The sequence below is a fragment of the Uranotaenia lowii genome, chromosome 3 (genome assembly GCF_029784155.1).
Source record: "Uranotaenia lowii strain MFRU-FL chromosome 3, ASM2978415v1, whole genome shotgun sequence".
Lineage (NCBI taxonomy): Eukaryota > Metazoa > Arthropoda > Insecta > Diptera > Culicidae > Uranotaenia > Uranotaenia lowii.
Genome location: NC_073693.1, coordinates 97804620 through 97818260, shown reverse-complemented (window position 1 = coordinate 97818260; position 13641 = coordinate 97804620). Strand labels below are relative to the sequence as shown.

Below are 13641 nucleotides of genomic sequence, written 5' to 3'. Positions count from 1 at the left end.
TTGTTCTGTATGACCGGACAAGAAAATATTCAAAATTATAGATGATTTCAACTTGAAACTGTCATTTTTTCATCTCTATAGCACCCTCAAATGATGATAATATAAAAATCTTGAAATTTAATATCAAGCATTTTCGGGTTCCATAGTTTAAGGTAGATGTGAGTAGTCAATCAAGCTAAGCTAAGCTAAGCTAATATTCTTTAAACAATTTGTTTGTGTCTTACTTTAGCCTTGATTGGCTCAATGTAGCCTCATTCATATGAGAATTTTGGAACAAGACCTTTAGACGTTTAGACGTTTAGTTGAATTTCAGTTAATTTTCCGCTTTATCAGTTATTTTTGGTTAGTTCACACTACTCACATATTCTTCGTGCTTGTACCGCTCAAAAGTGAGTTTTTAACTGCTCGCGTATCAAAAATTATAATTCAATTTATAATTCAAATCACACAAAATCAATGGAAAAAAGAGAAAATTTTTTAACATGTTCTATATAATTTTGAAAATCATTTTTTTTGTTCGAAAAAGTCGTAATTTTGACAACTTTTTTCAAAATAATTTAAAACATATGGATTGATTTGTTTTGGAAAAAAAATTAATACGTTGTGAAGTCAAAAATCTCTGCTTCATTGTGTAGAAAAAAGAATTTATTTATATCCAATGTGGTTTAAAAAAAAAGCGGACAAAAACAGTCGCAAATGAGTGAATTCACGTCACAAAAAAGAACTTTGAACATTTTCCAATATAAAAAATATGAGATCTTCTTTGAAAATGATAAGACAATTCTAGACAACACTAATTTTTAAAGAAATCGGTTGGAATCTAGCTGAGTTACTATAGTGCGAATCAGTGAATTCACGTCACAAAATTTGATTTTTTGTAAAATTTTATAAGGAAAATAGGCCCTGAAAGCTGTTCTGATCATCCAGATGGCCGGATTTCTACAAATCGAACATGATTTTGTTAATTTTTTTTATAAATTTTTTATTTTCAAATAAAAATACAAAAAAAATTTTTTTTTTTGTGAATCTTCAAATGAAGACTGTGAAAAACAGTAGTAATTTTAACGTATGGTGCCTCAATATGTTGCTATTCAAGTGCCAATCAAAATAGGAAAAAACAAAATATCGTTTTTAAAAGCGCACATGAAATTTGAAGGCTCTAGAGCATGGGTGGCCAAACCATGGCCCACGGGCCACATGTGGCCCGCGACTCACTTTTTGTGGCCCGCGAAGCTCTTTTTGGAAAAACCATTCTCTAAGGATTGAACGCTTTTCTTGGTCTGCATATATCATTTGGACAAATATATCTCAATCTACACTAACTAAATTCAACAAAGATCTAAAAATCTCTTTGAATTTATCTAAGCCAAAGGGGTAAAGTGTATAGAAACTAATTTGTTATGTTTGGTGATTTTCCATACATTTCTCGAAAATTTGCATTTTTCTTTCGAACGTCAAAGTTTGCGAATTTTATTTTTTTAAATCGAAAAAATCCCAATTATAATTTCAAACATGGACAATCGTTTCGCATTATTCACTCAAAATCGATCATTTTTACACTTAGATATACCCCTTCGGCTCTGTGGGCCTCATATTGTTTAACAAAACAGGTTACCGTCACTGAATACAAACACAATTACAATTTTTATATTATCAAAACTGTACGGTATTTGATATATTATGTGTAAATGCCATCACACATTTTTTAATGTTTTTTTATTGGGTTTTGGTGACTACATATCATTAGTATGAAGAGCATTCAAGCGGTCTCCAGTTTTAATGTTGAGGAGTTTGAAACCTTAGAAAGATAGTAAAATCGTATCGAATACGTGTAAAAATCGTAAAAAAAACCGAATCATAACAACATCATAAATTAACTAAACTTTTACAACAACTTCAACCATTCGTAACTTGAATTCTATTTCAACAACCTCGTTCATCCATCAAAATTTATAAACTTTTGCAATATATGTAAAATGTAGAAAGTTTTCTCTTTAAATTTTTCCAATTTGTTATTTTTTGTTAAGCTCAACAGAAAAAGGTATATGGAAATTAAATTAAATCAAAATATATTTTAATTTTCAACGGGCTCTGTATGTATGCACATCAGTAATGAAAAACTAAACAGAATTTACAGTTGGGTAGCAGAATTCAACTGGAACCGGTTTGGTACTGATAGATCTCTCAGAACACGACTTTTTGTAGCAAAATTTTCAATTAAAAAAGGTGAAATGGTTATGAAATAATCAAGTTGGAACCATTCTAATTATGAATGGCTATCCCAATACACTTGTTACATAGAGATTCTGAAAAAATCGAAAAAAACTGGATTTAGTTGAGATTGACGTCCGTACTTTGAAAAATCAATATTATTCATGATACAACTAAAATTCGTTGAAAAAAAAATTCTTTCAAATGCCAAAAGCTTGTAAACGTTATTTCTTTTCAAAAATTCCATTCTGATTTTTTTTTAAATTTTCTATCAATTTTTCCTAAGAAGAATGGTGAACTTGAAAACATTGGAAAATGGGTGATCATTTTTTATATTTGAAGACCATCAAACTGACCAAATGACCATTGTAGTCATGCGATTTGACATTTCTGGGATGAATAAACTGAGGAGGTTTAAAATCCCTTGAAAAGATTGATGTACATATTTATAAAGTTGGGAGGGATAATTCATTTCCTATTGCGTAATATTTCTACTTTTTTTACAAATAGAGCATAATTTGTAAAAATATGCAAGTAAGAAAAATGACTTATTTAGATGAGTCCATGCTCGATGTGACGTAGGCAAATGATTTTTTATGGCTTTAAAAAATCTGTTTTCTTTTCTGTCAACACTCCAGAACAACTTGATTTTTTGGCCCGCCAGCCAACCTCATTTTTTAAATTTGGCCCGCCTGTTGAAAATGTTGGCCACCCATGCTTCCACCCCATGTTCAGAATAACTTGATATTTCGTGACGTGAATTAAGACTACTAGGGGAAAGGTTTCCTAAATGGGCCTATCGGGTTAAATGACCCTACGGCTGTTTGATGAATTGGCTGACTAGACAGCTTATCTGACCAATGCATTTTGAGGGTGATACGCTTAGAACATAAGGTATGACAGAATTTTATGAATCAAACTCAAAAAAATTAAACAAATCATACAAGGTTTTGATACATTTTGATGTAATATTTCGACTTTTAAAAATTAAACGTAAAGAAGCTTAAAACCAAAACTAGGATGGCTTTTGTTTCTTACTCAAATGAACTTAAGAAATTAAACATATTTCAGCTTTTGTGGAGGTTTAATAATGATTATATATTGGAATAATAGAGTGTTTTTGTATGCCCCCATCATGTTTGTAAAATGCCTCCATCCTTAAATAACAGGTTAAATAGAATAAATAAATGATTTTTATCATTGAACCTTCAAATCTAAGCTCTCAATAACATCTTAAGAGAGAATTGAAGATCTGAAAACAGATTTGATTACGTTTTTCTCATGGATGAACTGCCTCCATAGTATGGCAACCCTAACTTTTGTTTTATTTCATAAAATTATAATATACATAATTTTTTTTAAAACTTCAGCTTTGTCGTACGGAAATTATTACTTTCAAGCAGTTTCAATGAAATTATATGGAAATATTGCCCAAAAAACTGAAATTTTGTTCAAACCATAAATAGGCGCATTTAGCCCGCACGGTTTGAGGTTCGGCGTTTTAGACAACATTTATAATAAAATCATTTTCTTGGAAACAGAAGAAAATTTTAACAAAAAAATTACTCCAATGTATAGAAAACAGATGCCTGCACACGTGTATATAGTTTTTGTACACATATTCGATGGGATATTTGATTAAATCAATGTTCTGCTTAATAGGCGCATATAGCCCGCTCCTCCTCTACCCTGCTCTGTTTAAGCTGCGTGAATTTAAGACACAACTTTAAATAAGCATAGCTTTGTTCGTTGTTGTTAAATCAAGAAGCTACGCACATCAAGTTCTGGCTAATTGTTTTTCTACAACTTATTTGAAGACAGAGATAACAGGAAATCAATGTTGTATGTACTGAAGTCAAAAATGGTCAATTCTAGAGTGAATTCACGTCACAAAAGTAATCGATCACAACAAAAACAACTTAAATTTTTTAATATCCAAATTGAATTCATTTGAAGGGAATTTAATTTGCGACCGTTTGTTTTATTTTTTTTTTTTTTCATTTTCAAGTAAATTGGTTGACTTCTAGAATGATAACAGTTCAGAAAAGTCCGGTAAAGCGATTTCCCATCACAGTGGAATGTGTCTATTGATCTAAGAACTCTTACCGCTTCATTAACATTCACGAAATTGTTGACGTACAGTAGATTAGTCCACCAGTTCCTCCGACAGAAAGCCCGTTCAGATTCCGCTACAATTTTCCACATTGGTCCGTCCTGCATTTTGTTGAGCCAGGTAGCGTGCAGCAATATCACCAGGGCATACATTGGAGTGAGCCTTAGGTAGCGAAAGACTATAGATTTGACCAGAAATGCTATCCCAAGATTACCGTTCTGTTTTTCGGCCTCTCTGGTAACCGCAATCGCTAGTAAGAGGCCACTCATGGTCAGGAACGTTTGAGTGACCCGGGTACCGCCGCTTATAATCGAGAAGCTTACTTGATGGTACATCTGCAAATGTGAGTTTAACAATTTCTACAAAAGATGAAAGAATTTTGGTTTTGACAGTAGCTAACCTCTTCAAAAAGGTATGTGTTATTAATCGGAGTTAACATGCTCAGTAGCAAGGCATGACCCACAATCACCACGTACATGCTGGTAAATCGGAACGCGTTGAGAAATCGAAGATCCTTTGCCAGCGGTTGTTGAGATCGCGTCGTCAAACGATACCAATTTCGTACCAAAGAAAAGGAAACATAAACACTTTTGCCTATTGAGGAGAGAGAGAAAAACGATGAATGATGTTTCGAGTTGCCCAAAAGAAATAACTTACGTTTACTAGCAATAGCAGTTTTATAGTGTTCCAAACTATTTTTTACGTTCAAAGATGAATCAAACATTGTTGACATAACCACTAACATTGCTAAAATAGCAACTATTATCAAGAAAGCTATATCAAGTCCATCTGTTAAAAAGCAACAAAAATGATTATCACTTATCAGAAATTTTGAGTTTTAGGTATCGAGATTAGTTTTTTTAAAACCATTTCTATTTGTGTATTTTAGTTTCTTAAGTTTTTTATACATACTTACCAACACTTATAGTGTCAGAGCTTCTGTCACACATAACAACCTCGGTGTATGCCATCAGCTGATTTGTTTTGTTAAGGCGATAGTTAAGACAAATGTTTGCCAGTTCTGCAAAACGCTCCCTGTCATGGACCGTGGCTTTGGATACGTCTGAGCCGATGAATGGCTGTGGAATCAAAAAAAAATATCAATAGTCCGAAAAGTGTATTGTAAACAACATTTTAATATGATCTTACCGCCAGTCTTGTAACAGGGCTTTCCACTATCAGTTGCTCCCTTGTCGACAAAGGCAACGATTCGACTAACTTTCGACAGTCTTCGATGCATAAACCTCGATCAAGCAATGTGTGATTGAAGTGTCTTTTGGTATCTTTGGAGAATTCCTATTGAATATCAAGAGGACGTCTTTTCTTTTCTCATAATATAAAGGCCAAACAAGATTTACCTCAATCAATCTCCGAAGTTTGGAACTGTTGTCCGGTTTTATTAGTGCCCGGGTCATGCAATAGGTTGGAATGGCACCATCTGAACCTTCAGCTCCCAGACATCGATTGTAGTCGTCGAGTTCCACCAAGTTTGGCATTTGAAGGTATTGGGGCACTGAAATAAACAATAAAAAGTAATTAATGTGTGTTCAAAAGATATGAATTTTTAAAATAAGTTTCAGTCGATAAAACCAAGTTTAAAGACTACAACTTTTAATATAACGATATGAGTAATCAGTTTCACTCATGATAGCATCGATTTTGCGTAGAACTAGTTAGTGTACTTATGAAACACCATTTAGAAGCAAATGCATTTTTTTTTCACTTTAATGTTCTTTATAGTCTTCTTTACAGTGAATCAATAAAAAATTAGATACCAGTCAATCGTATACCAGTGATCGAATTTATGATCGAAGATCGCTCATTAGCTTCAGCACAGACCGATTTTTGATGATTTCGACCAGAAGACGAAGGTTCAGGCACTCCCGGACGGAAACAGCTTTATTCATTGTGACATTTGTAATGAACGGCTCGGAAAGCATGCCACACTCACATAAGGATAGCAAAGCCATTGCTTTTTGAGGAAATGTTTCGGTGAAAATTGATGTCTCCGTCTCGTCAATACTTTGGACATCCCGAACAGTGTAATACTGGCCAACCGGAAGCGTTTTGTAATCAAACTCGCAATAGGTTTCGTAGTCGATGATAGAGCAAGCGATTTTCAACACAGCAGTTGATCATATAATTTACGAGCTCTTGGGTGCCGGAAGCAGCTTGTTTTTGACTCCGCTTCGGCTTCTTCTACTTCTTATATGTCTCCAGACCCAATATCATCTTGGACGACGGATGGTGCTGCGAGGGGGTTCACGGTTTAGGCCACATCCCAAACTGAGACAGTTTTCTTACTGGGGTAAGCACGCCTGACTATCCGGTCTAAAGTTTTGTCCACCGACCCGGTTTCCGCCCAGTTTTTTTGAGCTTGAGCTTGAGCTTGCGATCAACTACGGTCCACCTGTGGCCCCTCCTGGCCAATGGCATAATAGTTGCACTCCGGAATTGATTCGAGATTAACAATATTAGACAATGAACCAAATAAAAGTTGCAGGGAACAGGCAACACATTCTCACTGTCTTATTTTGAGAATCCCAATCTTTAATATAAACCGAAAAAAATAAACGACATGGCGAAAGGAAGTGCAACAACAATCTAAGGTTTAAACACCTTGCCTTCTCAAACGATCCCGTCAAAGTAGACATGACAGAATCTTCCACCCCGATAGCTCCGGTGGACCGTCATGACCAGGCTTCCGAAAAGTACTGGCGAACGACAGTATTCTTGCGAATGTCGCACATGCACCTCGATGAAAGCTTCCCGAATATATCTTCCCCGACAGTTTTAAAAGGAGCGGTCGGGCGATGTACAGCGATGGCTTGTTTTACCTCATGCGAGAGTTTGTTCGTGGGTATGAAAGTTTTTTAAGCTTCGTGACAGTTTTGGGAAAATCTTCGTGACACTTTTCAATGCGTTGAATTTCGCATGACAGTACTACTCACTCCGTCTGACTGTAGCCGAGATTCGCTCGGGCTGAGTTGATTTCGAACGAACGTTTTTTCCTTTTGCTTGAAGCTACTGCGGGTGGTGATCACCCCAATCACCCTCCCCATCCCTTTCCACCTAACCTGCACCGGCACTACACATCGCGTTACGCCTCGGTCGTATGCTGCTGCTCGGTGTGAATATATGGCTCGTTCGATCTATTCGATCCGAGCAGCAGCGCATACGATCGGGCATGGGTACGGTATGGGCACTACAGTCACCCGTGACAGTCCTGCAAAAACTGTCACGCCCTGCAGCCGACAGTTAGGATGAAATTATTTTCGAAACAGGAGGATGGGGGGATGAAAACCGAACTGTCGGTTGGGTTCGCTACAGTCTAAAGCACAACACTTTCGGCAACGCATGCTTTGAGCAGATTGTTCAGATACAGCTTGGGTTCTCGCACGTGTGCGATGTAGCCGAAGCATTACGATTCGTTACCGACGGTACAGCAGCGAACCGAGTGGTAAGGAAAACCGAGACAGTTTGTTTGGCAAGAAAAAAGCTGTCATAGCAAAGCTGTACTTTTCGGAAGCCTGGTCATAACGAGTCGTATATTTTTTTTGCATCGATGATGACTTTGACGTTAGTCTTTGCAGCTGCTCTCGACTCAACCAATTGGGAATGTCTTGATGTTGCTACAAACGTGGAATCCGCTGTCGAGTTATTCTACTTGAAACTGTACCCAGTTTTGATACAAAATGTCCCTTTAAAGCGCTCCCTGAAATTCTGATCTTTGTCGCCTACCCATTAGCTTCTTACAGTACCCAAATGTTTCAATCGAATTCGCTCTGAAGACAGTAAACATCATCTTAGACGATTAAAAAGCGAATTTCGAGAGCGTTTAAACGAGCTGCTTTACCGTCAACATGTTTCGGGTCTTCAAGAAAACATGAAAAATGACCTCTCATTATTTCGTACACATCTCAAAAATTTAAAAAAAAAACAAAACGCCACTGTCCCCGTTGACGTAAGCTTCCGCGGTGCCACTTCCCCCAGTTTGGCCGAATCGACTAATATGTTTACTGAATTCTTCCAAAGCGTTTACTCTCCATCTAGTATTGGCACAGCCAGTAGTTACCTCGCTTGCCCTTGCCGTGCGTGGAATGTCGCAGCAATTTCTCCGATTTATAAATCAGGCAATGCTCACCACGTCGAAAGCTACCGCCCAATCTCAATTCTGAACTCAATTTCAAAAGTTTTTAAAGTTTTAATGCACGAGCAATTGTATGCCGCCATGAAACCTCTTATCTCAGAGTCTCAGCGTGGGTTCATGAAGAAACGGTCTATAGTGACGAATTTGATGTGCTACGTTAGTTTCCTGAGTTCTAGTCTGGAGAAAGGTTATCAAGTGGATTCAGTCTAAAAAGCTTAGTCTTATATTTATTGCACCGACTGGCTTTCACGAAAATTAGGAATTCACGATCATGAACTTTCGACTCCCCATCTGGAGTACCGCAAGAAAGTCACCTTGAACCCCTTCTGTACACAGTTTTCGTGAAAAAAAAGAATGACCTTTATTAAACTTTTCAATCCGATAATCTATGCTGATGACCTGAAGCTGTTCAGGGAGACTATCACTGCTGTTGACTGACTGTTGCCGCAGCCCGTGGCGTAGAGGATAGCTTTCAAGTCTTCTAAGCCAGTGGGTATGAGATCGAATCCTGGTCACGGCATACATAGTACACTTTCTGTGGGTTGGTGGTTTTAGCATTTGTTAGATGCTAGCCATCATATCCTCGGAAGATGTACACTTAGAGTTAAGAAAAAAGGACTCTCTTCGAGGAAACATCAAGTTTCATTGAGATCCTGTACGTGTTTGTGTTCGTCTTGCCTTACAAAACGACATTGGCAGATTAGAAGACTGGTGCCGTCTAAGCGGAATGGCGGCAAACGCCAAAGAATGTAAGATAGTCAACTTCACTCGTGCACGAAACACAGTCAACTTCAAATATCAAAATTGGAGTACGTCTATTGACAAAAAAATTAGCAATCGCTGAACACATCGTGCTCACGTCTGAGGAGGGGGGTATAGAGAAATAGGATTAATATTCAAAGGTTTTAAAATGCGTTAAAATAAAAAAAAACGAACCGAATTTGAATATTAAACTGTTTATATGCTTAGAATTTCTTAATTAGAAACATGAATTTCCTGTTAAAATTAGATTTTCAAACGTCCTTACGAACTAGACAACCCTAATTAAGCTCCGCCTCGTTAAATGATAAAATTGTCCTAAATTTCTTTAGACTGAATTATTTTTATACACACATAATGAATCGTGAGTGTTATGAGTTTTAAGTTTTTATAATCTTAAAAATTCGTCAATGTACAAATCTTTATTCTTTTATTCATTATTATACTATCTTTTTTTTAAATTCCGGAGTCTAAAATTTAGCCAAAGTTATAGTATATCTTCTGATAGGCACCATCAATCAGAGAAATTGTTATAACTAAACAACGAGAAACTTCTATGTCAACTTAATTCACTTCTTTCTAAATATACATCACAATCTTTATCATTTTTGATTGGCATTCTTTATTGAATCAGGACGATTTTTGCAAATTCCGTAAATTTAAACTTAAACACATAAACTTTACGGAAACATAAAAATGAAAATTAAATTCTTAAACTCTCATCAGCAGGACAGTTCTGGTGAATATTTGAAAAACTTTACTGTCTTGTTTAAAGCAGTATAACATTTCTCAAAAGTTTAAAGCGCTGATGTGGTCTAGTGGATAGGCTGGCGCGAGTCTGGTATTAGTACGCCAGGCGTACTGGGTTCGATTCCCGGTATCGACAAGAAAAACTTTTGAGTTCGAATCCCATAAGCGGGCCGACAGGTAAGATGTGTTTCATTGTATAACTAACTATATGATTGCAATGTTCAATCAGTTGCCAGCTGGCCAGGTATATACATGGATGCCGGAATACCTGTAAGTAAACTAGCCCACCTGATTGATTCGTTCTTCCAAAATATACCTACATCAACACACGCAATACATTCACCACATAACAGTTCATACGAAGCCATGGGGTCCGGGTATGGAGCGCGCTGCATTGGAGATTTGTCGAACCTAAAAATTTAAGGAATGCATGTGAACCCATACTTTGGCAGAAACTGCGGTGAATCCGTGCACCCATGGTGGATTACCAACATACATACATACAAACATAACATTTCTCAAAAGTTTAAAATTAAAAATTTTCCCTTATTTTAAATGTTTACCTACCCACCTAAGTGTCCAGCGCCGATTGACCGGCGCATAGGGCTAAGATAAAAGATCTCCACTGCTGGCGATCCGGAGCCAGCGTCTTCACCTAGTCCCAGTCAAGATTCTCGTCGACAGTTCGGATTTCAGCGGCTAGGCTTCGCCGCCACGAGTTTCTGGATCTGCCTCTTCTTCGATGACCTTCTGGATTTCAATCTAGCGCCTCTCTGCAAATCTCGTTTTCATCTCTTCGCAGCGTGTGCCCAATCCATCTCCACTTACGTTCCCGAATCTCGATTTCTAGCGCCTTTTGATGACACCGACGATGAAGTTCAACGTTTGAGATCCAGTTGCCAGGCCACCAAGCGCGGATGATGTTCCGCAGGCAGCGATTCACAAAAACTTGCAGTTTTCGCGTCGTCACCGCATATGTGCACCAAGTTTCACACCCGTACAGCAATACGGATTTGACGTTTGAGTTTATGTATATGAGTCAGTATATGAGAATATTTTTTTTATGTGCTCTAGGTTTCCCATCGATGCAATTTGCGGGTGCAAGTAAATTTTTCTAGGCTAGTTAAATAAAAGAAGCATATGATGCGTACACAAGTTTACAACATATGGAAATATATGCTTACGCAGAGCGACGACAATGACAGTTGTATTAAGATTTCAATCGCAGCATACATCCGGGATATTTTGAGTGGCCTGCGTTTCCCCATGGCCCACGATACCCCACTCTCCCTTACCTAATCAAAAATATTTTTTGAAGGACTTTTCTATTCCTGCATTTTTTGAACAAAAATATCATAGAAAATAACCAGTCACCAAACCATCCCCACCCCCTCCCTTCCATGACGTGGTTCTTTCTACGGCCCTGATTAAGTATAAAGTATCAAGTATTAAGAATAGGGTTGACATAGCAACTGCATGATTTCTTATCTTTGAAAACCCTTATCAAAAATCACTTCAAAGATCTCAACTTTACACGAATGCTCAAAGCTATAAAACGCTAACTTACAAGGAATAATATGATCACATTTTACCAAACTCGCCAAACTTAGCAAAAGAAGAATTGATAGAATCTTCATTTCAAAGAGCTCTATGTGATTTTACAAAAAATAAAAACACAGATCCGCGAAGTTTTTGAACTTCTATTTACATCAGAACTAAATACTAGGAACAACCGCGGTACAAATCGCGAATTATGATCCGACGTCAACTATTAAAGAGAACCAACTAATTCGGAAGTAAAATAGATATCCACATTCTGGTTTTCATCACCCGCAATTGGTTACTTGCACTTTTTTCTCTAGACGACATAAGCTGTTGACTCCATATTTATTGCCGCTACTAGGGTAGGGACAATCATTATGACAATTTTTATTTCAGCATCTGGCTGTCGTGAAACATTTCAAATCACGTTGAAGGGTTGTGCAACCCCCCTAGCGAGCTTTAATTAGGTACGTGAACATTTTAAGCGTCGCTTCTTCCAAAAAAAGTCCCGTTCTTTATCATTCCTCATGGTAGAGGTAGAGATCTTTACGGAAGGTGTGAAAGATGTACTTTAATAGAGGTACCTCGACTGCAATCCCAATCCTAAGCGCTTTCTCAGATCCTTTTTTTTTCACAATCCTGGAAGTTCGCTCTATACAAGTCAATGTCATTTATGAGTGTGAATCTCAGTCTATAACCGAACTTTTGAAAATTTAATTAACCTTCTAAATTACAATCTAAAAATCTAGTCTAGCACTTTCATTTCGAATGCTTAAGGATTCTGAATTCGGAATTATATTTTTATTTGAATTTGAGAGCTAAGTATTATCAGTTGTTATTTAAGCGAAAATAATTTATTTCCTCTAAGCTAAAGCCTTATCCAAATGGATAAACTTTAAGAAGAACATTTCCCTCGAAATAACACAAGCGTCTTAAGGGGGGGGTAGGGTCTAACACTTTCAAAAAATCGATTTTTTTATTTTTTTATTTTCTTATTGTAAAACATTTCAAGAATTTTGTGTCAAATTTTCAAGTCAATTGAAGCAAAACTGTAGAAGTTATAGGCCTTTATCTCCTCCTATCTAATACTGCAAGAAAGCAAGAGCAGAAACTTTAAACGCGTGTTTCTCGAAAGCACATTTTTAAAGTCCGTGGACACCGTCATTTGAAAACTACTTATCCGATTCTTTTCAAATTTGGAACATATTTTCTACAAATAAAATACCAGACCCCAACGTTTTTCTTTTTTGATTTTTTTACTTTGGGGAGATTTTACAGGTGAAAAATGGCGGATTTTTAAGTGAAAAATTGTAGTTTTTACTTCAAACAGCCACAAAAATTTATTAAAAATATTTTTAAGTTAAATAAAAACGTTGGGGTCCAGAAAAACATCTATTAAAAATATTTTGCTCTGATTTTTTGACTTCAGATGATTCTGTGCTGAGATACAGTGTCCACCGCAAATCCTGTTTTCTAAAAGGCATCCTCGAAAATCCTCCGTCACCGGCTCATTTTTCAATATTTTTCTACGAAAAAATTACTAAATGTTCTTTTAACAATGTTTTATATAATGCAAGAAATTTGAATACATTTGTTTGAACGATAGCTCTAGAAAAAAATCGTGAAAATGGTGTTTTTTTATACCCGTTAGACCCTACCCTCCCCTTAAGCTCTGATTCAGCTACCAAGATCAAAAACCCCATTTGATGAGCTCGGGATATAAAACGCTTTTTGTTCTAGTGGGCTCAACGTAAATGCGTTCAGTGACTTGATGGTTTATAAAACAAGGTTCCATTAAGAACGAGGCTAAATTAGAATCAGTGACGTTACGGAAGGCTCCCGCATACTTCAAGCACGATTTTGAGACTTATTTCAAGTAATTATTTGATGTCGACAAGACGTGGTTCTCAACATGAAAATGTGGGAGAAATTGCTTAGTGTTGGAATAGGCTTCTTCATATTTTCTTTTTCAAGCATACATTGCTCCAATGCAATCGATGGTAAGATAAAATGTAAAATTTGGGTAGAACTTATCCTTTTTTATTAGAATCTTATCTTTTTAAAAAGTTCTTAACGAGATTTCATAAAAGAAAACTTTGATTATTTTTAGTCCAAG

The 13641-nt window shown here is 36.6% G+C and overlaps 1 protein-coding gene across 1 annotated transcript; it reads right to left on the bottom strand.

The window, feature by feature from the left end:
- Window positions 1-4460: 4460 nt before the first annotated feature.
- Window positions 4461-6294, bottom strand: LOC129752459 (uncharacterized). Its single transcript, XM_055748238.1, has 7 exons — window positions 6276-6294; window positions 5683-5837; window positions 5474-5620; window positions 5241-5403; window positions 4725-4918; window positions 4539-4659; window positions 4461-4486 (listed from the first exon to the last, which is right to left on the bottom strand). The coding sequence occupies exons 1-7, from the start codon at window positions 6292-6294 to the stop codon at window positions 4461-4463; spliced, it is 825 nt and encodes a 274-aa protein (XP_055604213.1).
- Between the last annotated feature and the right edge of the window lie 7347 nt (window positions 6295-13641).

Excerpts from the sequence above, each read along its gene's own strand:
- LOC129752459 (XM_055748238.1), bottom strand. Across the intron at positions 5,404-5,473 it reads GCCCTGTTACAAGACTGGCG|CCATTCATCGGCTCAGACGT; the intron begins GTAAGATCATAT and ends TTGATTCCACAG. Across the intron at positions 4,487-4,538 it reads AGAGGCCGAAAAACAGAACG|GCTCACTCCAATGTATGCCC; the intron begins GTAATCTTGGGA and ends TCGCTACCTAAG.